The sequence below is a fragment of the Ursus arctos genome, unplaced genomic scaffold (assembly GCF_023065955.2).
Source record: "Ursus arctos isolate Adak ecotype North America unplaced genomic scaffold, UrsArc2.0 scaffold_7, whole genome shotgun sequence".
Taxonomy (NCBI): Eukaryota; Metazoa; Chordata; class Mammalia; order Carnivora; family Ursidae; genus Ursus; species Ursus arctos.
Genome location: NW_026623089.1, coordinates 68,026,120 through 68,050,167, shown reverse-complemented (window position 1 = coordinate 68,050,167; position 24,048 = coordinate 68,026,120). Strand labels below are relative to the sequence as shown.

General features: G+C 45.7%; 1 protein-coding gene across 14 annotated transcripts in view; it reads left to right on the top strand.

The window, feature by feature from the left end:
• The window catches only part of SIPA1L2 (signal induced proliferation associated 1 like 2), a 213,397-nt gene that overhangs the window by 166,943 nt on the left and 22,406 nt on the right, over window positions 1–24,048 (top strand). For 9 of the 14 annotated variants that reach the window (XM_057308323.1, XM_044386057.3, XM_057308327.1 and 6 more), the window contains 8 exons: window positions 748–1,005; window positions 3,068–3,163; window positions 4,693–4,793; window positions 5,204–5,307; window positions 7,362–7,750; window positions 14,110–14,334; window positions 17,069–17,219; window positions 18,887–19,106. In XM_057308323.1, the coding sequence (XP_057164306.1) occupies window positions 748–1,005; window positions 3,068–3,163; window positions 4,693–4,793; window positions 5,204–5,307; window positions 7,362–7,750; window positions 14,110–14,334; window positions 17,069–17,219; window positions 18,887–19,106 (1,544 nt within the window). The remainder of the gene's footprint in view (window positions 1–747; window positions 1,006–3,067; window positions 3,164–4,692; window positions 4,794–5,203; window positions 5,308–7,361; window positions 7,751–14,109; window positions 14,335–17,068; window positions 17,220–18,886; window positions 19,107–24,048) is intronic. The other 5 variants (XM_057308326.1, XM_057308328.1, XM_057308331.1 and 2 more) reach the window with 3 other exon arrangements.

Sequence of the window (24,048 nt, the reverse complement as noted above, 5' to 3'; positions counted from 1 at the left end):
CAGACTTGAAACTTACCCTGTCTTCTGTGTCCTTGCCATACCGTGCCGGCGGGTTTTGCAGGCTAAATTTGGTCAGGTGAATAGTGCTATTTGCACTGTGTAATTAATGAGAAACTTGAGAGATGTCTGGCTTAATCACAGTTTGAGGCTAACAGGTCTTACGTTCCCGACTGGGCATCTAAGCACATGAGAGGGCACTCCAGCACATGACGTTTGGGGAACTGTACTGCTAGAATGACATGGTAACTAAGAATCCCACTTTGACCAGATGGGCACTCTGGTTTCCCCTTGACTGTGACGGCGTTTACTAATTTTGTTTTTCACTTTTCTCAGACTCAGTAGAAAAGGTGACCTGTGACTAATTCCTAGTTGTATAACTGTACTTCTTTTGAATCTGTCCAGCTTGTATATGAGGCATTTTTAACCTGTTCAAGTTTGTTTATTGCCCTGTGTTCAGTGTGTATGATTCCATGTATGCAAACTGGCTAAAGATGTGTTCGGGTCCAAGAAGTTTTCAGGTGACTTAGAGAGACAAGATATATGCACGTAATGCCTAAAGCGGTATCTGTCAACTTAACCAGAGCCCCAAGCACAATACTGGATGCTGCTGGTTCCCACTGGATCCCCATAAGCCAGGGATGCTCCTGGGGGTGGGTGGCTGTCCTCCGTCGTCTGTAAGCCCTGAGCAGCCGTGCTGATGGCTCGGCACTGAGCCTCCCTGCTGACCCGCCGTCCTCCGCCCAACAGAGGGTGTTCGGAGCTCTGCCGGATCCCCATGGTGGAGTACAAGCTGGACAGCGAAGGCACCCCGTGTGAGTACAAGACGCCCTTCCGGAGGAACACCACGTGGCACCGCGTGCCCACCCCGGCCCTGCAGCCCCTGGCCCGGGCCTCCCCCGTCCCCGGCACGCCCGATCGGCTGCAGTGCCAGCAGCTTCTCCAGCAGGCCCAGGCCGCCATCCCTCGAAGCACCTCCTTCGACCGGAAGCTGCCCGACGGCACGAGGTAAAGCCTTTCCTCCGGGATGGCCCTTGCAAAACTCTGGGGTGAGAACTTGGCATTACAGGGGGGACCTTTTTATTTGGCTTGTTTCCGAGTCAGCTTGACCTGCACAAGTTGGCAGACGGGGCCACAGGGCAGGCCCTGGATGTGGTGGTGCTTGGGATCTGTCCCACGCCTCGTCCAGCGGTGCTGCTGGTAACACGCAGGTCCTACCCAGACTCCCCACCCCCCGCCAGCGCCGTGCTTTTCCCTCTTCTGGTCCTCCTGGTCACCTTCCTCCCTACACCTGCTTGGGCAAGACACCCAGAAGGGATTCTTCAGGAGCCTCTAGATAAGTGCAAGCAGTTTTGAATATAAATAAAACTGCAAAATCAGTGACTAAATCCCATCATCCTAATGTGTATAATATTTTAAGAGGTCCCAAGATCAGTAGCATTTCCTTGCTTTTTTTTCTTATTTTAAGCAAACTGGGTTAAATTTAAAATTAATTTTTCTTTTTTTTTAAGATTTATCTATTTATTTTAGAGAGAGATTGAGAGAGAGAGTGAGTGGGGAGACGGGCAGAGGGAGGGAATCTTCAAGCAGAACTCCCCACAAAGCAGGGAGTCCGACGCCGGGCTGGATCTCACAACCCTGAGATCGTGACCTGAGCCAAAACTAAGAGTCAGATGCTCAACTGACTGAGCCACTCAGGTGCCCCTAAAATTAATTTTTCGGTGAGAGAATGCACTTGATAACAAGTGCATATGGCATTAGAAGCTGGCGAGAATTTTTGGGTGCATAATTCGCATTAGGTAGTTTTAAGTGAACAAAATGGTAGATTTACTCTGTTGTTGTTAATTTCTACTGCTTTTCATTTTTTCATAACGTATGGGCCATGGAGACGCCATGAGTTCCCAGGCTCTGGTCTAATAGAGTGTTGGAAGCAAGGGTGCTGAGCCAGGCTGCTCACCTGATGATGCTACCTCGGCTCTTACTCCTCCTCTCCCACCTCCGATTTCCTCATCTGGTTTGCCAGGCTCTGGTCTAATAGAGTGTTGGAAGCAAGGGTGCTGAGCCAGGCTGCTCACCTGATGATGCTACCTCGGCTCTTACTCCTCCTCTCCCACCTCCGATTTCCTCATCTGAAAAATAAACTTAGTAATAATAGAGACCTCTGCAGGGCATTATGAAGACGGACTCAATCAGTATTTGCAAACTGCTCAGAACCGTTCCTGGCACGTAGTAAGCCTATATAAAAGTATTACTGATAGTAAGATTAAAACATAAGGTCTTTCTCTGCTTTCTCCAGTTTACTCTTTATGGGTTGAATACAGAAACAGTATTCCTTTAATTGGACATTAAATTATCTTGGCTCTGGGTCTTCTTCCTCAGAGGTCCGCTGAGTTTATAAACTCCCCATATTCAAAGAAGCACACATATGTAGCCCAGGTAGAGAGGAAGGGGTCTGCAGGGTCTGCAAAGCCTCCATTATTAAAGTAAAATTAGTAAATTATAGGGGAAAAAAGACCTGGAGGGTTCTAGCAGCAAAATGGAAACTTGGCAAGCACATCTTTATCAAGTGGGTTCTCATGAGTATTACTTATTTTTGTGCATCTGAAATAAATAGGATTACATCCAGTAGATGTGTGAAAATAAATGGTTTTGACAAATTTAGAGTTCTCTCTCTGCATAGGTTTTAAATACAGGACCAGAACGTGACTTGCATTAAGTTTTCATTGAGCAAGTAGTAGTAGTGTTTTCCTAAGTCTGTATTCTGGTGGGTTCTATTGTGGTCCTTCCATATTTCGCTGGAGTCATTACTGTGCTTTAAATCTTCAGATGGTGAAGGCTTATTCCTGCCACATCTCTTTCCTGTAATAAACTTGCCAACCATGAGCCGCCCGATATCTCTGGCATCACCCATTCTTGTTCTGTTTGTCCACAGTCCATTCTGTTTCACTCTGAGAGGTGTATTTCTTCCTTTTCTTTGTGATTGTAAAGTGAGTGTATTTGCAAGATGAAACAGGCCAGGTCCTGACGTCGGCGCTCCGTAGCTACCTCTGTGCCCTGTTAATAATTCTAGTCACCATTTCAGAAGTTCACCCAGCAACCAGTCGTCCTCCAGCGACCCTGGGCCTGGCGGCAGCGGACCCTGGAGACCACAAGCAGCGTATGATGGGTACTGCTCAGTCTTCCCTCATTGCTGGCCCCTGGGTGGGACCTGGTCAGGGGCTCATGCAGAAACATTTACTGTGTGCCTGCTGTATCCAAGACCATTGGGGAGTTGTAAAAATGCCAGACAGGCTTTTAATAAGTCGCTTGTCACTTGTCCAGGCCAGAGAGCTCATCATTTCTATGTAAGTAGAGCTCATTTGTCCATATTTGGAGCTTGCCTGGCTTTTTGTTTTTTGTTTTCATTTCAATAAGGAAAGTCTTTCTGAAAATGAAGGATCTGGGGACTCTACAGACAGTAGCCCTTGGGAGTTTTCCCCTCACTTAAATTGCCAACGAGGAGTAAATTTACAGCCCCTCTGGGAAGTGTGTCTTCTCCGAAACACAGCCCCAGATCAGAGAAGGCAAGTTTAGCATTTGGCCGTCTTTTCCTGCATCCTGTTTGAGAACAGTGCAAGGGTGCCTCTCACATGGGGCTGAGGACTGTCCCTTGGAGTGTGTGCATGCGTGTCCTGTCCAAGAGCCGGCAGCTCAGGTAGAGCCCGAGGACATCTGGGGACACAGAGATGCTGAATTGACAGATGGAGGAACTCAGGGGAAACATTCACAACTTGCAGGAGGAAAAGGTGCTCCTGGCAACATCGTTTGCCTGTATTGCTTTTAATTGAGTCTGGAGACTCAATGGCCAGGTCAGACGAGAAGTGTCTCCCTGGGGGAGCAGCAGCTTTCTGTGATGGCTCTCACAAATGCAGAGGGAGACGTCTCTCCCTGGAACCCGCTGCCTTCTGGTCTGGGCTCAGAAGTAGATGTTGGCAGTCGAGCTACATGTGTTCCCTACCTTAGGTAATTGATGGATCTCTTAAAAAGAACTTAGAGACGTTTTTCTCAATTGAGTTGCATTTGAAAAGTAGAGGGTTTTGTTTGTTTTTTTAATCAGTGGAAAAGCCATTTCTGGCTTTTTCTGCAAACCAGGATCTATCACCGGATCCTTTAAGTAAGAATCACCTGGTAGTAGGAAGAAGTTTCCTGGGACTTCTTTCTTTTGTAAGATTATCTTGTCATATGCGGGGTTTCCATAAAACAGAGTCCACCCCGATGTAGTCTCGAGCCGGTCTGTCTTACTCTCTTTTCCTTAAAACATTTGCTATAAAGAACGGTCAGTGGCATGTACTCTCAGCACAAGAAAAAAAAAAACAAAACAGAACAGAAGCAGTGAGCTCCTCGTTGGCTTCTTGGGGACAGCTTCTCTGACCCTAGACAGCCCTTCAGCTTCTTGGCATCTGCAGCCCTTTTGTGTCTGTAAATGGCTGTCATCCAGGTGCCTCTGTTGAGCCAGTGGGGAACCGAGAGTCCCCGATTCCAGGTGCTTGAAGCTTCTCTTGCAGGGCTGGGCCGGCAGACAGCGGCGCTTCCTTTGGACGGAAGCAGGGTCTGACGAGGGGTTTCCCTGGGATGGCCCTCGCGGGAGCAGCACGCACAGGGGGTGGGCCAGGGGATGCCTGGCCAGCAGGCCGCTCAGCTCTGTGCTCTTTGCAGATGCCACTCTCCTCTGCTGCTCGAGCACCAGGGCGCGGGCCCTTTGGAGTGTGAAGGAGCCAGGGAGCGGGAGGACAGCCTGGAAGGAAGCAGGCACCTGGGTAATGAGACACAAGGCTGGTCAGCTGGCCAGCCTTCCATCCTGCTCCCTGTTTTCTCCCATCCCTTGTCTGTTCATTCATTCATTCATTCATTCATTCATTCTTTCGGGCATTCACCCCTTGGGTGAGCACCACCCTGCCCCAATGCCCGTGTGGTCGGCTGGGTCTCCCAGTGTCGCAGCAGACATGGTCATGGGTCATGGTACTTGTGGTGCCCATGGAAATGGAACATTAACTTTATGGTAGTTGTTCTGTGGACTCTTGGGGGGTATCCACTGGTGAGACCAGAAAGTTCCAGAACCACAGTCCTATTCATTTCTACCAGACCATTTTGTTGTCTGGCTTCTGTGTTTGCTTTGCTCTTTCGTTAACACTAGAAACTAAATATTCAACTCTTCTTTATGTGACAGAAACCAAATGGCATGGCCCGCCCTCCAAAGTCCTGAGTTCCTACAAAGAAAGAGCCCTGCAGAAGGATGGAAGTTGCAAGGACTCCCCCAATAAGCTTTCCCACGTAAGTTCTTCATTCGCGGGCTAACGTCCCGCGAGGCCGTTCTGAGGCATCTCAGCACACCGTGTTAGCAGTCCTGCCAGGGACTCGCAGTGGAGGCGAGGCCAAATGATTAAAGTAGCTAGGTTCCTTTTTTTCCTCCTCGAGTTATAAAGAACCTTAAAGGTCACACAGTAAATTACTGGCAAAGCCAAGATTATACGCTCAGCCTCTTGATCCTTGATACCCAGCGTAATAGTTACTAAATCACAATCCTATTTTAATCTGTGGACTATTCTCCCCCTTGTGGACATTACCCAGTGGTCACGGCTGGAAACCGAAGTGGCGTGTGTGTGGTTGGAGCGGCTCTGCCCATAGCTGGCCACTTCCTGTCCAATTCCAGATGGTTCCTGGTAATGCTAGCTAACTTACCGGGACGCAGTGCTCCAACCAGGCCCGGCACGTGGCTCGCGGTCATTTGCACGGGGTGTATCATTTACTCTTCATTTACTCTTTACCCGCTGGGTGACCTTACAGACCACCATCGCTCAATGAAGCAAAACTTTCTTTCAGACGTGAAAACATGAATTGTGGGCCGTTGCCACATAAAGCCAACATTTTAAAGTAGCTTCGTTTTGTTTTGTTTATAATAATATTTTTTATTCTATTATGTTAGTCGCCATACAGCACATCCCTGGTTTCTGATGTAAAGTTCCATGATTCATTAGTTGCATATAACACCCAGTGCACCATGCAATACGTGCCCTGCTTACTACCCATCACCAGCCTATGCCATTCCCCCACCCGCCTCCCCTCTGAGGCCCTCAGTTTGTTTCTCAGAGTCCACAGTCTCTCATGCTTCATTCCCCCTTCTGATTACCCCCCCTTTCTTTATCCCTTTCTTCTCCTATTGATCTTCCTAGTTCTTATGTTCCATAGTAGCTTAGTTTTGCAGACTTGCAGGGGAAGAAATTTTATCATTTCCTGGCTTTGTTGCTTTTTCCCTCTTCCTTCAGGAGTTCTTGACGAGCTGCACAGCCAGGGGTGGGGAATGCGTGTGACGTTCCTTCCCTTAGCGCTGTCGGGACCTTGTCTTAAGTCAGCCTGACGGTATCCATAGAATTCCACCTTTACAAATCTCTAACGGTGGTTTAAGCAAAGAAAGGCAGGGGTAGGAGTAGACCTGGAGAGTATCAATACATGCTAAAAAGGTCCAGGGCCGGTGGGTGTGCATAAGGAGCTGATGGGGCGACGTGAAGAAGAAAAGCCAAGCCGCTTTGCGATAGATCAGGGCACGCTCTTGTCCTTGTGATCCCGTCCTTCGCTGACGCTTCAGGCCTTGTCCGTGTTCCCAGGCTATGCAGAGGAGCCGTGTCTGTAGGGGCACCTCTGTCAGATGGGGACATTTTTCTCTTCCAGGGACCACAAAGAGAGCCCCTGCTCATTAGCACCTGGGCGCCCGGGGACTTGGGCTCTCTCAGAGAAGTCACTTACACGTACGCTGCGCTTTGCAGCTGCAGGACGTTGCAGGGTATCATCTTGCTGGGGGCACATAGGAATCATCCAGGCTCAGCGTTAGGAGCACAGGGGGGCTAAGTGACGGGACGATATCATCCCGCTGTGGTTCAAGCCCGAGTCCTCTGCCCACACCCAGGGCTGGCATTGTCATTTGTCACAGGAGAATTTTCTTGATAAAAGGCTGCTCTCCTCCTTTATTTAATTTCCATGTGCTTTCCCAGTTTGTATAACATGTGTTGATTATTTTGTGATTAGTGACAACGTGGTAATACTTCCGTGCTTCGGGCACGAATCGTTGAACAGAGTCTTGAGAAGACTCCCATTTAACTTAAAATGAATTATGAGAGGAATTATAAATCTGGGACTTCTGCATCCAATCGGGATTTTTTTTTTTTTTTAAAGCAAATTTCCTCATTGTCTCACGTTGAAGAGCGAGTAGAAAGGGCTCAGGTGCGATCATCTGGTCTGCAGCTTTGTGAGTCTGGGTGAACTAATCGTCTTCATAAAGAAGCAGAGTATGGGATCCGTCTGAAGCCTTTCCATTTCTCTTTCTTCCCAAGATTGGAGACAAAAGTTGCTCCAGCCACTCCAGCAGCAACACGCTGTCCAGTAACACGTCCAGCAACAGCGACGACAAGCACTTTGGGTCTGGCGACCTGATGGACCCGGAGCTGCTGGGGCTGACCTACATCAAGGGGGCCTCCACGGACAGCGGCATCGACACGGCCCCCTGCATGCCCGCCACAGTCCTGGGCCCCGTGCACCTGGCGGGCAGCAGGTCAGGGATCCACAGCCGCACCGAGCAGTGGGCCGACTCCGCCGACATCGTGGGGCCCGAGGACGAGCAGGCGAAGATGTTCACGGTGCACAGCTACGGGCCAGCCATCTCGGCGGGCAGCGCGGCCGACGGCAGCATGGGTGACCTCAGCGAGATCTCGTCCCACTCCAGGTCAGTGCCCTCGCCCAGTGGGCCACCACCTGCGGGTGCCCCTGGGGTGCTGCAGGGGTCAGGGAGGGGCCTGAAACGGGAGCAGCGAGGTAGCTTGTCACCCGGCCGCCCAGCCACCTGACTTCAGGTGAAGTTCTTATTTCAGAAGTCTGTGAAATTACCACGCCAGTAAGTCACTTGCGTGGCTGTTCACTTCACCTCCTCTTTAATCTGGAGAGAGAACTACACACAGATACTAACTGCTCAAGTCAGGCCACTGACCTCTCTCTCCCAATTTAATCTGTTCTTTAATTTTTAGGAGAAGCGGACAGAAGCTGGACAGTACTCGGGTTGTAGCACCTGGTAATTGGGGGGGGCTCTGCATTGTCTGTGCGTAATTCCCTCCGATGAAAGCAGTGCCCGCGGCTTCTGTGTTCCGAGGGCCCCTTACAAAAAGGGGGAACCCGAGGTCTGAAAGTACATTCAGATTACCAGTTCAGTTTGCTTTTTTTTAAATAAAGACGATCTAAATGTATAGGAATTGTATTCATAGTGCAGATGTTTAATACACAGTTACAAGTAGTTTTAAACTCTTACGTGATGTATGTCTGTACGATGGTTTTAAAACTTCTATACTTTGTGATTTCTGCTGTCAGAGATGAGACAAAAATCCGTTTGTTCAGGTTTGGCTGTGGACAGAATTTAACCCCTACACACTGACTCCCTAATTTCCCTTCTTGTCTGCAAGGCTTCCTAACTCAGCTCCTGGTTACTGTCGGGCTTTTCGCCAGAGCCCTTCTCAAGGCCACTGCTGCCCCTGGACCTTCTCCCTTCCTTCCACAGCCACCGCTGGGGGCAGAGACTTCATGGGGTCTCGGCTTGAAGCCACGATGGGCAACCCCATAAGCAATCAGTGGGCAGAAACAAGAGGAGCTGCGGTCCCGTTCTCAAAGCCAATGTGCAGAACATCTTGGCTCCTTCCCCTGGAAGTCATGGAAAATTATTTCTGTGAAACTTGCACATGCGTGCACATACTCACTACTTCTGTTCTGCTTTTCTTGTCCTGTGTGGCTCACACCTTCATCGGTGTCTTCCTTACCGTTCATGTCAGTCGAGGGTATTTATGTTACAAGTCAAACTCCCCACAAATCAGTTCACACGACAAAGGCAGTATTTCGGCCCCTGTCACTGAAAAGTCCCAGAAGTTCAAGGTTCTTCTGTTTGCTGCTCACATGATACCACCCAAGACTGGATCAACCTCCATCGTTAAGCTCCACAGGCTAGCTCTTGACATCTCAGTGGGCCCCCCCTTGGTTGAAAATGGCCATATCACCTGCAGGCCCCCCAAGTCCATGGTCCAGTGTCTACAGGAAAGTGTGGTTCTTCTCCGGTTCGGCAAAAATGCTTCCACCCCCATCTCCACATTATCTCCTCACATCCCCTTGGTTTTACCACTGTGGTGGGGGCACCTCTGTCTGAGGCAGGCAGTGCCCCCCCCCAGCTGGGGCGGCTCCCCTCTCCACCCCCGAACCATGCAGCTGAGGGGTGGTGAAGACAGCTGCTTCCCCAGAAGAAAATCGGGTATTGTTTCACCAAGAGAAAGGGGAGTGGATGCCAGACGGGGAAATCCTAAGGGTCTGCCCACACTCAGTCTCCTGTTGGGGCAGAGGGAGCATAGGATATGGAGATTATTTTCAAAATAGATGTTCTTACTACTGTTTACCAGTTCTCTTCAATAATTTGACTTAAAATATGGTTAGTGATAAATAACTAATATAACATAGAAGTATTAGCAGGGACTTCAGTTACCTGGGTTATTCCTATCCAACTTCTGGGACAGTTGAAAACTGGGCATACTATAGAAATCATCTTGGGGTTTTATACCATCCTAATGTCTTGTTTGGAGTTTACAAGTTTTGTAAAACAGCTGACTTCAGGATACCTAGTTAGACAAATGTAATGGGCATCGCAAATAGAATTTTGTAGCACTATTAAGGAAGATTTCTGGAAGCTGCTTTGAGAGCACATTCATTTATAAATAGAGGTAGGGATATTTATAGGCATTTGAAGTAGATTTTCTTGAATACCTTAACCACTCATTAATTTAATGGGTGAGGCTATTAGAAAGTATATAAAAGTGGGAGATTGAATTTCTGATTCATTTTACTGTTGTCTACCACTTTAAACTGAATGTGTGCACAGCTGTTGTGGAAATGATATATGGTGAGGGCCTGGAATCCTTTACCACCTGGCTGGGGTTTTCTTGTGGTTCTTAGCGGATGGTGACTTTGCAGCCCCGTTTCAACTTACATTGTAGGCTTTTGCTCAGTATGAAATTCAGTCATTAAATTGAGTCTTTTGAATACTTCCTTCTGTCCCCTGACCTGTGCAGGAGAACTAGCGAAAATAAGACTTAAAATATTTTGAATTTTTAAAAAACTTAAAATTCTTAAAAATTGTTATATTTATGTATGTATAAAATATAAGTATTTTATCTTGAAATACGTTAAGCATTAAATATATTGATACTTTACCTTTAAAGTATTTACAATAAGATTTAAAGTCTCTGCAGGTTGAGGTAAAAGGAATTTTACTCATGAAAGCTTCCGTCAGATTCTCTAGGCCCTGAAGGGCCAGTGCCCCGACTGGGGTACGTGTGTCCACGATGACAGAATCACCAGCCCCTGCATTCCTCTTCCATCTCTGTTCGGGCTGGTGCATGGTCACCTGGGAGGTGAGGCCCAGTGCCCAAGGGTCTGGGTTGTGACTGGGAGTAGCCCAAGTAGCAGAAGGAACAGAATAAACTCGTTGTAGGGGCTGACACCAGGGCTCACTGCCCTGGCCGAGGGCACAGCCCAGCCCCCTCGCACTCTGGATCCCATCCCCTGTCTTACTTTCTGGTGAGCACTCAGCCCTGGCTGAAATGGTTTGTGCTTTCCATGCATCTCCCCACACAGGACTGTAGCTTACTGGTGCCTCCCTCCACTGGAGCGTCCCAGAGGCCGGAAGGCGCTTGGCCTGTGTTGTTCACTGTGTATCCACAGCACCTAGGATGCTTGTCTGCACATGGTGGGCCTTGGGCTCCTTGGGAAATGAAGGAGGGCATACAGGAAGAGTGCTTAGTCAATGCTTACTGACTGAGTCCATAAACCCGCTGGGGGTTTCTCCTGGAGAAGTGGGAGTCACGGGGGATCAGCAGTTCCCAGGTGTGATTTTCAGGAACCCAGATCAGTGCATGGCATGTTCTTCATACTCAGATTTGGCTCTGTACCACCAGCCCTACCAGCCCCAGCGCCCACATGCTTACTGCCCAGCAGCCATCCAGGAGGGAAGCAAGCACGGAGTTGTGTATGTGGTAGGATTCCGGAATCGGGCTGAGGGAAACGGAGGACTTAAAACTCTTTAGGACAAGCTTCTGTGGCAGGTGGGGGGAGGGGTGTGCGGGAGTCATCCAGAGAGCAGGACGAGCACGGATGCAGCCTGCTGTCTCTGCTGCTCGGACCTTCAGTAACCCCCCACCTCTTTTCTTTCCTTTCTGCGAGGGCAGGACACTAAGATAAGAGCTCAGAACACAAAGCAGGATTCGTATCAGCCTAACCAAGGTTTTGCAAGGTGAAATGAATCAACTGCAGAAAATAATAATTTCATGTTCTGGACTGTCCTGCAAAATGACTCATATCATCTCTTGTTTATCATTATTCATACCCTTTTCTTAGTAGCAGGGATTAGAACTTGGAGGTGAAACTCGAAAATAAGAACTTTAGTCTAGAAAGAAAGGCTTCATGAAAAGCTTACTGCCAGCATTCTAGAATATTTACCCATTTCAGAGAAAACTTTTATAACGATGTTACTGCTGCTAGGCATAGAGTTTTGCCATATTGCTTATCAAATTGATTCAGCAAATTTGTTCTTGGAGTCTAAAAGTTTATTTATTTTCTTTAGTAATCTCTACACCCAGCGTGGGGCTCAAACCCACAGACCCGAGACTTTCTTAGAGTTTAAGGTTAAATATTTTACTCTTGTGGTAAAAGACAGTTTTAATTCAATGTCTGAATTAGCAGAATAACTTTTAGAAAATGAAAGGAAAAGCACGTAACAGTTTCTGACCGTGCTATCACTATTCGCAATACATTCTCAAAATACATGTTCATTTTGGTCATTTCAGCGGGACGTGTGAGTGGCTTACGTAGCATGTTAACTTTCCCAGACTTGGGGAACGCTAAGACTTTAACTATAGAACATGTCAGGGATAATCAGAGGCTTTAGGTACCTGATGCTCGTGCTGGCTAAAGGCAACGCATGGTCCTTCACTGGGCTCTGAATGGGGAAACTATTGTCATTAGCGTTACTGGGGAGCAGTTGGGAAATTAGAATTTGGACTATATATTAGGTGATAGCACTGCATTAATGTGTGATTTCCTGAGTGTGATAGTCATGTTGTTACCATATGGGAGAATGTGAGTGGTTCAGAGGAATATTTCAGGTAGACAGAAATAAGGCAGATGCGTAGCAAGATATGAACAGATAGTGGCTGTAGGGGAAGGATATATGGGCGTTATTCTACTATTTTTATACCTTATCCCCAGATCTGAAGTTTTTCAAAATGAGCAGCCTAAGGGGAAAATATCCAAGCCTTCAGACCCCATTACCCGGATGTGGAGCATTCCCTTGCCGGGTGTGGCTCCCAGTAAATGAAGAGAGCTCATTAGCTCCCTTGCTTAGTCCTTGCTTCTTCCTTGGTAGCTTGGGCATGGGAAGGCAAACATCTCCCCCCAGAGTCCACAGTCTAGAGCCCAGACTGGAGTTGCTTTGAGTCCCACGCAGGAACGCCAGACCTACCACCAGCAGCTGAGTGACTTCATAGTGCTAAATGAGGTGTTTTATTTGTTTTGTTTTGTTTGTTAATTTTTCAGATACCACAGTGTCTCCCGCTATGTAAACCCTCAAAAATGAGTTGGTTTATTTTGTTACCCTACTTCCTTTTGAACATTTAAAACAAGTCCATTTTAATAACCACTTTTTTTTTTTTTTTTTTTTTTTTTTACTGCCTGGATCGTATGATACTTGCTTGATTATGTAGGTTTTTCAGAAAGGTATGTGCTTATCAGGGGTTTCAAAATAAGGTTACATTTCATCATACCAGGAGGCCTACCATAATTTAAACATCTAAATTTTTTCATTTTGTAAAGTCATCCCCTGACCTCTAGTCTTACCCATTTTCATAAAATGTTATATTGTCAATCTTCCTGAATTAAAAACAGTCTTTAGGCTTTTATATTTCTAGAGGTGGTTATACAGTCAGTGGGGAGTCCTGGCCTTAGTTTAACCACTGGCTTTAAAAATATATATTTTTTGTTTTAGGGATTTACATTTTATTTTGTTGCTGTTATATCATGTGGTCATACAGCGAACATGCCCACAGCCACCAGATACGGAACTGGCATCTCTGTGTCAGAAGATCCCCGTGTCCTGCCCACCCGCAGCCCCTTCCCTTCTTCCTCGAGGTAGCCACTAACTCACTTTCCTGATTGTCCTCCCCTCGTGTCTCCTCATTGTTTAAGGAACTGAATATGTATGTTTCTGAACAACGCTATTTTGCCTGTTTATAAACGTCCTTTAAAAATGGAATCACTCTTGCTTCTTTTTCTACATGATAGGTTCAGCAGAGTTGTTTGCAGGCTCAGTTCATTTATTCATGGCTTATTCCCTTATCCATTCCCGTCTATTGATTGGCCGTCCATTTCACTACTAAAGATTCAGGTTGCACCGTTGGGGACCTATTAAGATCGGCCCTCCTGTCCACACTGTTTGCAGTTGCACACGTGCAGGGGTTTGTCTGCAGTGTCCACTGAGGAGCGGAATTGCTGGGTCACACGCCATGCAATGCACACCTTCGCAGGTCATGCCCCGACTGCCTTCCAAACTGTCTGACACACATTTCGCTCCTACCAGCAGTGGGAGGGCACCTGTGGCTCGCCAGCCCGGCCCACACTGGCCACTCACTGTCTGACGCCCCCATGGTTGCCGGTGTGGTAAGTGTGCCGTGGCACTCTCTCTTGGTTTACACTGGCATTTTCCTGGCAGCAGCCGAGATCGAGCACCTTCTTTTGGGTTTCTCGTTTTTTGAAGCATCAGTTTAAGTATGTTGCTTGTGTTTCTATCTGATTTTCCTCTGATTGTTTTTAACATCCTTCCAGCCACAGGCATGCCGCAAGCATCCTTAGCCCATGGACAGTTAGGCATTCTAACAAGGCCCGTGGTGGAAGGACGGCTGGGTCGGCCTCGTCCCCAGGGTAACGCGCGGTGGCTCCGAATCCGGAGGCATGCCAGCGCTGCCGGAATCTGGTTGTATGACAGCTTTTGTCTGTTTTTCTCCCCAGTGGTTCACACCATTCAGGAAGCCCCTCAGCTCACTGTTCCAAAAATAGTGGGTCTCTGGATACATCCAAAGTCTACATCGTGTCTCACAGCAGTGCCCAACAGGTCCCCGGGTCCGTGTCCAAGCCCTACCACAGGCAAGGGGCAGTGAGCAAGTACGTCATCGGCTGGAAGAAATCGGAGGGCAGCCCGCCGCCCGAGGAGCCCGAAGTGACTGAGTGTCAGGGGTAAGGTGGCCGGCGGCTCGTCTCTAGGCGACCTTACGCACTGTGGGGATTGACTAAACACATGTATTTTTCCACCCACAGAAATGTATTTTCTGAAAAGGAGTAATCTAGAAACATCTCTGTAAAACTTCTTAAATGTTAGCATTTATGTTTCTCTTTGCAAGTCTTCTCCTTCCTTGACGGTTCATATAAAATCAAAAGAAATCCCTGTTCTTTATTCTTACATCCAAAAAGCTGCCTGCAACAGAAAAGTCATGGTAATGTGCTATTGATGGTGCGACCATACAGCCTGTAAATAAACAAGTTCAAGGACAATTTGAATTCCCACAGAGTCCGTGAGTGTGTTTCTTAAATTTGTTGTGTAAGTGACATCATCAAAGTAAAAGTAGTCTACCTAATTTTAACATGACTTTGGTTTCCCTTTCAGTTGTTAGGTTTTATGGGGACAGGTAGGGAGGGATGTTATGTACCTGTTTGAAAAAAGAAAAAAAGCACCGATAATCCATTTTATAGCACATGTGGAAACTATGCTGCTGTCTCTTTGAAAAGACAGGTAAAGAAATCACATTTCAAGGACGTAAAGCAAGGGCGGTCAGAGCTATTTCGCCGTGCACTTGCTTATTTTTGAAAGGACAGCCTTAAGGAAAAAAAACAAAAACAAAAAACCTCCCGTGCACCAAATTATGAGGTCCCTATGTTCAGCTGTGTCCGCAAGTACCGTCCGCACCCGCACGTGTGGAGGGTGCCCCGGGGGCTGCAGTGATTGTCGGAGAGATCTTCTGGATCTTAACCTTGGTTGTTGAATTAGTATCACTTTTTCCCTGAAAAAAATGATCCCACTTCTTAAATAGGAGAGCCTGATACTGCTTTCTCAATTAATTAATTAATTAATGCCGAAACTGAACATGGAATCTTTTTGTTAAAAAAAAAAAATCACGTCAACAATTGCAGATGAGTTATTTAGAAAGGAATTTTATAATGATAACCACACTTTTTGACCATAAATGCAAGTTCCTAATGGTAACATTGGTATTTCATTTTTTTTATTTAATTATGTTAGTCACCATACCGTACATCCCTAGTTTTCGACGTAAAGTTCCATGATTCCTTGGTATTTCTGCCACTTTAATACGTTCCAAGCCTTTTAAGTTGTGTGTGCAAGCTCTGTTGGAGCAGAGGGCTCTCTCGAAGAGTCAGGGAAGGGCGACAGGTGCCTGTGTGGACATTTTTCTCTCCAGAGCCCCCTAGAGTTTGTGCGTTTTAACACAGGGGTGTAATGGCACTGACTTTCAGTCAAAGAAGGACGACCTCAGGGGCATTGTGAGGAAGGGGTTTGCACATCTTAGTAGCAGAGCAGTTACTCCCCCTCATCACATAAGGTTGTCTGTGTGGTGGGCCAGGTGTCTGTGTGGTGGGCCATGCCCAGCCTGTCAGGGGGCAGGTGCCCCAGGCCTCGTCCGGCTAAGTCAGGGGCTCCTAAAACGAGGAGCCACTCCATTCACTGTGGAAGTAATGAATCTCAAACACCTGCGGACTGCAGAAACAGTGTTCCACCAGGTCACTGAAAGCTGCTTGGAAAAGGATTAGCCAAGTACAGTGTGTTTGTGCCACAGAGGATTACAGAATATTACTGTCTCATTGGACATAAAATAGAAAGTTGGTTATGCCCTCCAGAAGTTTCATGGAACTCTGAAGTTCCCAGTGATCCCTTTAAAATCATATTGTGGACCCCTCACTGATTGAACCTGACCCACCTCAGAACCAAAGCAAAAGCCACAGAAACTTCCAGATAACGATTGTTAATTTTGAGCATGTCTGCGTGAGTTTCTTACGATGGTGATTTCCCAGTGTGCTGTTGCCCTGTGGCACAATAGCCCTGCTTTTGAAATAGAGTCATCTCAGTGACACGTGACAGTAACACCCAGGTCATCCTCTGCTGCCTGCTGCCCTGGGCCATGGATTCCTAGCAAGTCGTGCGGCAAGAACCGCTCACCTCGGCCCCACGGTACAGCCACTGATGAGGCACTGTGTCCTCAGGAATGTTTGCTTGCTCAGATGGCATTTCCAGAGTAAACCTTTTAAAGATGACTCCCTGGTTTTCTCCCTGGAAAAAGCTGAAAACCGTAATTCTGAGAGACAGTCTTTTGTTGTCCGTAAATACATTTTTATATCCTGATAATTAAGGGAGACAGCTGCTTTATTTATCCAAACAGCTTTGCGGAATTGCTGATAATAAAGGATGCTTGGCACACGCCGGAATCGATTACTCGTAAACTTCAGGCTCCCTCGGGTGCCTCTCTCCGTGTCGCCCGGGTGAGATGTGGGGGTGTGGCTGTCTAGCCGCGAAAGAAAGCCTCTCTCGAGTTTCTAAGAAACACAAGGAAGTGTGCCTGCAAAGGACATATGATAATCTCTGATGAATTATTGAAAATGTGTTTTCTGACATGGCCTTTAAAAAAAAAAGGGCTCTATTTTTTCCCATCCAGGGCTTCGGGGATCTGATCTCTTTCTGAATTATTCAGAACTCTAACTTTGCAGTTGAGCTCCTTTCACAGACGTAAAATGACGTGGGGGTCTGGCGCAGTTGCAGCAACAATGAACTGACTTAATAATGAAGCATCGTGCGCCTGAGCGTGCGGTTGTCCGAACCGCGGATTTCAATCCTTCAGGCTACAGGCACTTGACGGCGAGGCTGACCCCTGCTCTTAATTTCCCCTCTGGTTTGTTTCAACAGGCTGTATGGCGAGATGGATCTCTTGTCCGCAGCAGCTCAGCAGACCGTGGTGGGGGATGCTACTTCGGAAACTCAGCACGTGCTGTCCAAAGAAGACTTCTTGAAACTGATGCTTCCTGACAGTCCCTTAGTGGAGGAGGGGCGAAGAAAGGTTAGCAACTTCCGGGACACTTTGAAGTTACCAGAAATACTCAAGAAGGGTCTAAAGAGACCCTGAAGTTTCAGGAAACCACCCCCCCCCCCCCGGAATGCATTCTCTCTCGTGATTACCTGTTAGTCTGGGCGCCACTGACCGTCTTCAGGGTTTGTTCTGTCGGTTGGCAGAGTGAGCCTGGGAGAGGTGAGGAAGAGCAGCTTTCTGGCTTGGATAGAGAAGACAGGGAATCTGGATCTTTTTCCTTCTAATCCAGAGCTCTCTGTTGTCCAAATGAAAAGAAAAAAAAAATCAGGCATTGCCTTGTTGACTGTGATCAGGGTAAACAGCAAGTCTGTGTGCTTCTGTCTTCCCTGTAATAAAACAATACTGCAATTAACCTAATTGTGTTCTTAGAATAACACTCTAATTAGATACTACCTCAAAGCTGCTTTAATCTAATGCGCCTGTAATCATGTTCTGAAGGACCTGCTGGTGTGTGTGAAGAGGGAATCCCAGAAGAAGTCAATCATAACGAGTCCCTTTTTTTTTCTAAACTTGTATCAAATCGTGTATATGGTACTGTATAAGCTTGGGTGCAGACCGTTGAACAAAAAGTGCAAATAGCTTTTCTTTTTATAGGAATGAACTCCTCCTTGGCATGTGGGTCTTTTTTCCCCCTTCTAAGACGAATCACCTTCTTTTCATCGTGTAAATTTAACTTCGTAGTCTGCATGCATTCCAGTTACCATTCATCAGTTGGACAAGCCTGACAGAAGGAACACATACAATAGAAATATTTTTAGCCTCCTTGCTGCACTCACAAATGTAAACAGCCACTTCTGTATTTGTTTGATGCAAACATTCTGGCTTTTACTGTTGTTTATATAAAAGGAATGTGGCTCGGGGTGCAGAAGAAGAAGTTGGAAAGTCAGATTTGATTTCATTTTTCTTGAGTGTTGGACTACTTGCTTCTTGACTAAGAATTTTCCCCGCCCTATCTGGGAGTTAACACACAATCACTTCAGTGGTTCCCTTAGATCCGGTTATGATCGGTTACTCTAGCTCCATTTTCAACAATTGTCGTGGACTATTGTGACATTTAAGCAGACAGGAAGATTTTCCTGGACCGATAGCATTTTTCTCAAACCTGTTTGCATGGCTTAGAAAGCTACCGTGTTCAAAATTTTATTATTATTCAGATGAGCTTGAACCTTCCATGCAGTTGATTGGTACAGAAATTGCCTAATTTCAAAACGTAGTCATTTCAAATTAAAATCAAGCCAGCGCTATGTGTGCTTTTGAATAACTGTGCCAGAAATGGCAACCTTCTACATTTCCAGGAGCTGGCACTGCTCTCAGGTTAGGGAGGCTCCATTTAACATTTCAGAATTAATAAAGCCGTGCATGTCTAATTCATGATAATATTTCACAGAATGTCAATGGAGGAAAACATTCAAACCCAATAACTGCACCCGAGCCCTGGTGCGTGTGCCTAGCTGACCCACGCGCCTGGTTTAGCATTCCTGAGCTAATGCTCCGTGCCTGCCCCTCTGCCTAGGGAAAACCCAGAGAGCAGAGTGAGGGAGGGGTATGTGAACCCCCGGACTTAGTCCGATCAGTTCCATTGCTTCAACTCTTTCATGTCTGTCTTCCCCTTTCTCCCCGCACGTTTAAACCCCTAGTTTTCGTTCTATGGGAACCTGTCTCCGCGACGCTCGCTCTACCGTACCCTCTCGGATGAGAGCATATGCAGCAACCGGAGGGGGTCTTCCTTCGGCAGTTCGCGAAGTTCAATACTTGACCAAGCCCTGCCCAATGACATTCTGTTCAGCACCACCCCACCCTACCACAGCACGCTGCCCCCCCGGACCCACCCTGCACCCAGCATGGGGAGCCTGAGAAGTAAGTGCAGGGTTGGGGGGGGTGGTTTGCTGAGCTTCTGTGGGGGTAGGCTCTTCGGGTCATCTCCTACAGAGGTTTTGGGTTGTTGTTTTGTTTTGTTTTTTAATGTATTATTTTGTGTGCTTTCTTTTTTTTTCTTTTTTTTTTAAATATTTTTTAAATATGATAAAAAGCACCAAAGTGGACATTTTCTAAAAGTTAAGCCATACTAGGGCACCTGGGTGGCTCTGTCAGTTAAGCGGCTGCCTTTGGCTCAGGTCATGATCTCAGAGTCCAGGGAGCCTGTTTCTCCCTCCTCCTCTGCCTCTCCCCTCCCCCACTTGTTCTGTCTCTCAAATAAATAAATAAAATCTTAAAAAAAAAAGTTAAGCAATACTACCAATTTTGAAGAAAATTGAAAATCTCATATTAATCATTTTTATCAAGTAGTGATCATATATATAGATATCTATATATGGGTGTGTGGATAGATAGATAGATAGATAGATAGATAGATAGATAGATAGATAGATATCTTAGCTATTACACTCATAAAAAATATCTTAAGGCCTGATTTTATAAAGAAGAACCTATGGCACAAGAGGTAGGTATTCTGATAGGCAGCAGGCAAGCTTGGTAGCCTTCTCTCTCTGTTTCTTCTTGGCATTACACACCCGGTGGTGGTCAGGGTCGGAGACGGGCATCAGGAGAGCTGGGTCTTCAACCTGGCCTTCCCCGCGGGCGGCGACATATCCCCGTGCTTATCCCTCAGCTCTCCGCGTCCGGTTTCCTCCAGTTTCCCGCTCACAGATTGACTAGGCATTTTCTGCATGATTTTCCTTCATATCCTGAAATCATTGATATTTACATAGTGTCCGTTTCTTATTCATGTGTCAGAGCTTAAGGGTGATAGTTTTCTTTTTTACACTAGCTTTATTTCCTTTTTTTTCAGAGTTTAATTTCTCTTGTTACGGAAGGAATGAGGATTTAATCAGAAATATATTCATTATCAGAGTTTTTTTTTCTTGTTTCATCATAAAAAGCATTATCTTTAGAACCAATTTAAACTTCATCAAACACATAGGAGTCTCAGGCTAAATGAAATAAAAGTTCTAATAATGCTTCTTCTGATGTTTAACCTAATTGGAAATGAACCTTGTCTCATAAAATTCTTATCTATTTCTTTAAGTAACATAATATCCTGCCGGTTATTACGAGTCCATTTGCCTAAATTGAAGAAACCTTTAAACTCCTTCTTGATAACCATATGAAAGGTCAGACACATTCTAATAACCTAATAATTCTCTTAATGTTTTTCCTTTTTTTGTAAATAGGTAACTTTAATGTCCTCTTGAAAGCTTTCATAAAATCCATGAAACTATTTCTTGCAAATGTAACTTCTTTCATTTAAAATGCTTGATATGTGGTCATGAAGTTATCTGTGGCCTATGGATTGACATAATTCTTCCAACCTACCCTTTACTTGCTTCCATATGAAGGATATGTATCCTTCTTTTTAGCTTCATTTTTTTTAATGAATTTTTTTTAGAGCAGTTTTAAGTTCGCAGCAAAATTTAGCGGGAGACTCAGGGAGTTCCCATATACCCCTGTCCCCACCCAGGCACAGCCTCCCTCCTGACCGACATCCCTCAGCAGGATACATTTTCTGGAAGCCACGAACCCGCACTGACACATTATCATCACTCAGAGCCCATAGTTTACGTTACGATTCACTCTTAGTGCTGTACATTCTGAGGGTCTGGACAAAGTAAAATGACATGTATCCATCATCACAGTATCATACAGAATAATTTCACTTCCCTAAAAATCCTCTGTGCTTTGCCTTCATCCCACCTCTCCCACCCCCCGCCGCCCACCTCTGGCAACCACTGATCCTTTTACTGTCTCCACTGTTTTGCCTTTTCCAGAATGTCATATAGTTGGAATCCTATAGTATATAGTCTTTCCAGGCTGGCTCTTTCCTCCATGTCTTTTCATGGCTTGAAAGCTTACCTCTCTTGAGTTCTGAATAATACCCCATCGTCTGGATGGACCACAGTTTTTTTGTCCATCCACCGACTGAAGGACTTCGTATTTTCAAAGTGTAAAACGCACGAGTAGGAGGCAGGCAGGATGCGTTACTTACTCACTGTCCGAGTTCAAGACTGCCTTATTTGTCCTCCTTGTCCGTTTCTCTAGGAAAAGCAGTAAGAGTGGCCCTTGCCATTTGCCCTTCTCTCGTGAAACCTCGTCTGGCAATGTGACTTCTCCAATTTACTTCAGCAGCTACTCAGAAAAAACTCCCTTGGTTCAGAGTGAAAAGACAAAACATGAACAAGGAAGCAGGCAGTAACCTGTGTTCACGCATCCGATTCCCACGCTCCCCTGTGTGGGCCGTACTTTTTATCTCCTCAACAGAGTGTAGCCATCCTTCTTCACTCTCTGTGGTTTCGGGTCCCTCAGCAGAGCCCCGGTGAGAAGGTCCCACTCTGGGAGAGTAGTTCGAAACTGGGACAACAGAGCTCTGTGAGCAAGAAACAAGGACTACTTGAGGTTGTCCAGTTGTTTCTCTCAGTTGCTCAGAATCTTAGCTTCACGTGAAAGCTCAGAGGGGAGGTCAGTTCTGTCCACCTTCTACCACTGGCTGCCCAAGGAGCCACGTAGAAAGGGCTCGGCAGGCATTCAGAAGGCGAACATGTTCTTCTGTGCAGCTTTTGGCCTCGAGAATTCCTCGAGAATTCCATGGGACCCTCAAAGAGAGAAGCTGTCCGCAGTAGAGGCCTGTTCCTAATTAGGAGGAAGGACAGTCCAGAGAAGGGGTTAGCAGCTTCCCCTCCTGATGGTGAATTTTGCTTCAGCTTTTCTGCAGGTAACTATAACAATAATCACAGGCTTCTCGTTCAGATATTTTTCGCTGGTAAATGTCCCACATTTGAACCTGACTCAGAATCTTTCTTCCCTAGAGACTGAGCTCTTAATTCAACCTGGTAAGACAGGTACTTCACAGCACATTTTGGTTGTGATTCATGCCATGATTCATATATATTTCCTGTGAGATTGCTGAGATGTGCTGTATCATTGTGTTTTCGACTTGGAGGTGTGAAACTATGACCTGACTGAGCAATTGAAAATAATTCTGAAATGATTCTGCATTGCATTTAGGGCCTTTGTTTTCCTTATTAGCAGATTTCAGGACAAAATTTCTTTAGTGGCCCAGATAGAAAAAAACAGAGAGCGGCCCTTCGGATGCACGGTTCATAGGCCAGATAACCAGTGATATTGAAAAGCATTCCCAGTATCCTTTTCCTCCTCGACCAGCTGGTCACCTGGCTTTATTCAGTGCAGTCCTGAGCACTGGCAGGTTCCCAACATGTTTAAAGAGAATTCCTGATTTTTTTAAAATTTATTTTTAATTTTTTTCTTGGTAAATGTTGATTATAAAAATTCTGCCATTTTAAATACTTTTTTACAAAGAAGGCTATAAATGTAATTTTAAAACAATAACAAGACGTACCAATAATCTTAGATCTGCAAAATGTCATAAGAGACTGTATCCTGAACAGAACTGCCAAAGGTTGATTAAAACAATCCATCTTCAAGATTAAACAGTATTTGAATTGGAAGAGAACCTACGAAGAAGGCTTATATTCTTCACGTTCCCCTCTGAAAACTTGCTGTTCTCCTCATTTTTCCTTTCTTTTTTTCTTTTATTTTAATTCCAGTATAGTTAACATACAGTGTTGTATTAATTTCAGGTGTACGATATAGTGATTCAACAATTCTGTACATTACTCAGTGCTCGTCGTGATAAGTGTACCCCTAATCCCCATCACCTATTTCCCCCATCCCCCCACCTACCTCCCCTCTGGTAACCATCAATTTCTTCTTCGTAGTTAAGAGTCTATTTTTTGGTTTGTCTCTTTTTTTCCCCTTGGTTTTGTTTCCTAAATTCCACATATGAGTGAAATCATACAGTATTTGTCTTTCTCTAACTTCTTTCACTTAGCATTATACTCTCTAGATCCATCCATGTTGTTGCAAATGGCAAGATTTCGTTCTTCTTTATGGCTAAATAACATTCCAGTTTGTGTGTGTGTGTGTGTGTGTGTGTGTGTGTGTGTGTGCGTGCACACATACATACCACATCTTCTTTGTCCACTCATCTATCAGTGGACACTTGGGCTGCTTCCATAGATTGTCTATTGTAAATACTGCTGCTATAAACATAGGGGTGCATGTATCCCTTTGAATTAGTGTTTTCATATTCTTTGGGTAAATACCCAGTAGTGCAATTACTGGATGATATGGAGGTTCCATTTCTGACTTTTTGAGGACCCTCCATACTGTTTTCCACAGTGGCTGCCCCGGTTTACATTCCCACCAGTAACGCATGAAGGTTTCTTTTTCTGCACTTCCTTGTCAACAATTGTTGTTCCTTGTGTTTTTGGTTTTAGCCATTCTGACAGGTGTGAGGTGGTATCTCATTGTGGTTTTAATTTGCATTTCCCTGATGATGAGTGATGTTGAGCATCTTTTCATGTGTCTATTGGCCATCTGGATGCCGTCTTTGGAGAAATGTCTGTTCATGTCTTCTGCCCATTTTTAAATTGAATTATTTGGTTTTTTGGTGTTGAGTTGTAGACATTCTTTATGTATTTTGGATACTAATCCTTTCTCAGATATGTCATTTGCAGATATCTTTTTCCATTCAGTAGGTCATCTTTTAGTTTTGTTGATTTCCCCCCTGCTTTGCAGAAGCTTTTTATGTTGATGTAGTCCCAATAGTTTATTTTTGCTTTTGTTTCCCTTGCCTCAGAAGACAGATCTAGAAAGAAGCTGCTGTGGTCAGTGTCAGAGAAATTACTGCCTGTGCTCTCTTCTAGGATTTTAATGGTCTTTTAGGTTTAATATTTAAGTCCCTAGGGGCTCCTGGGTGGCTCAGTTGTTAAGCATCTGCCTTCAG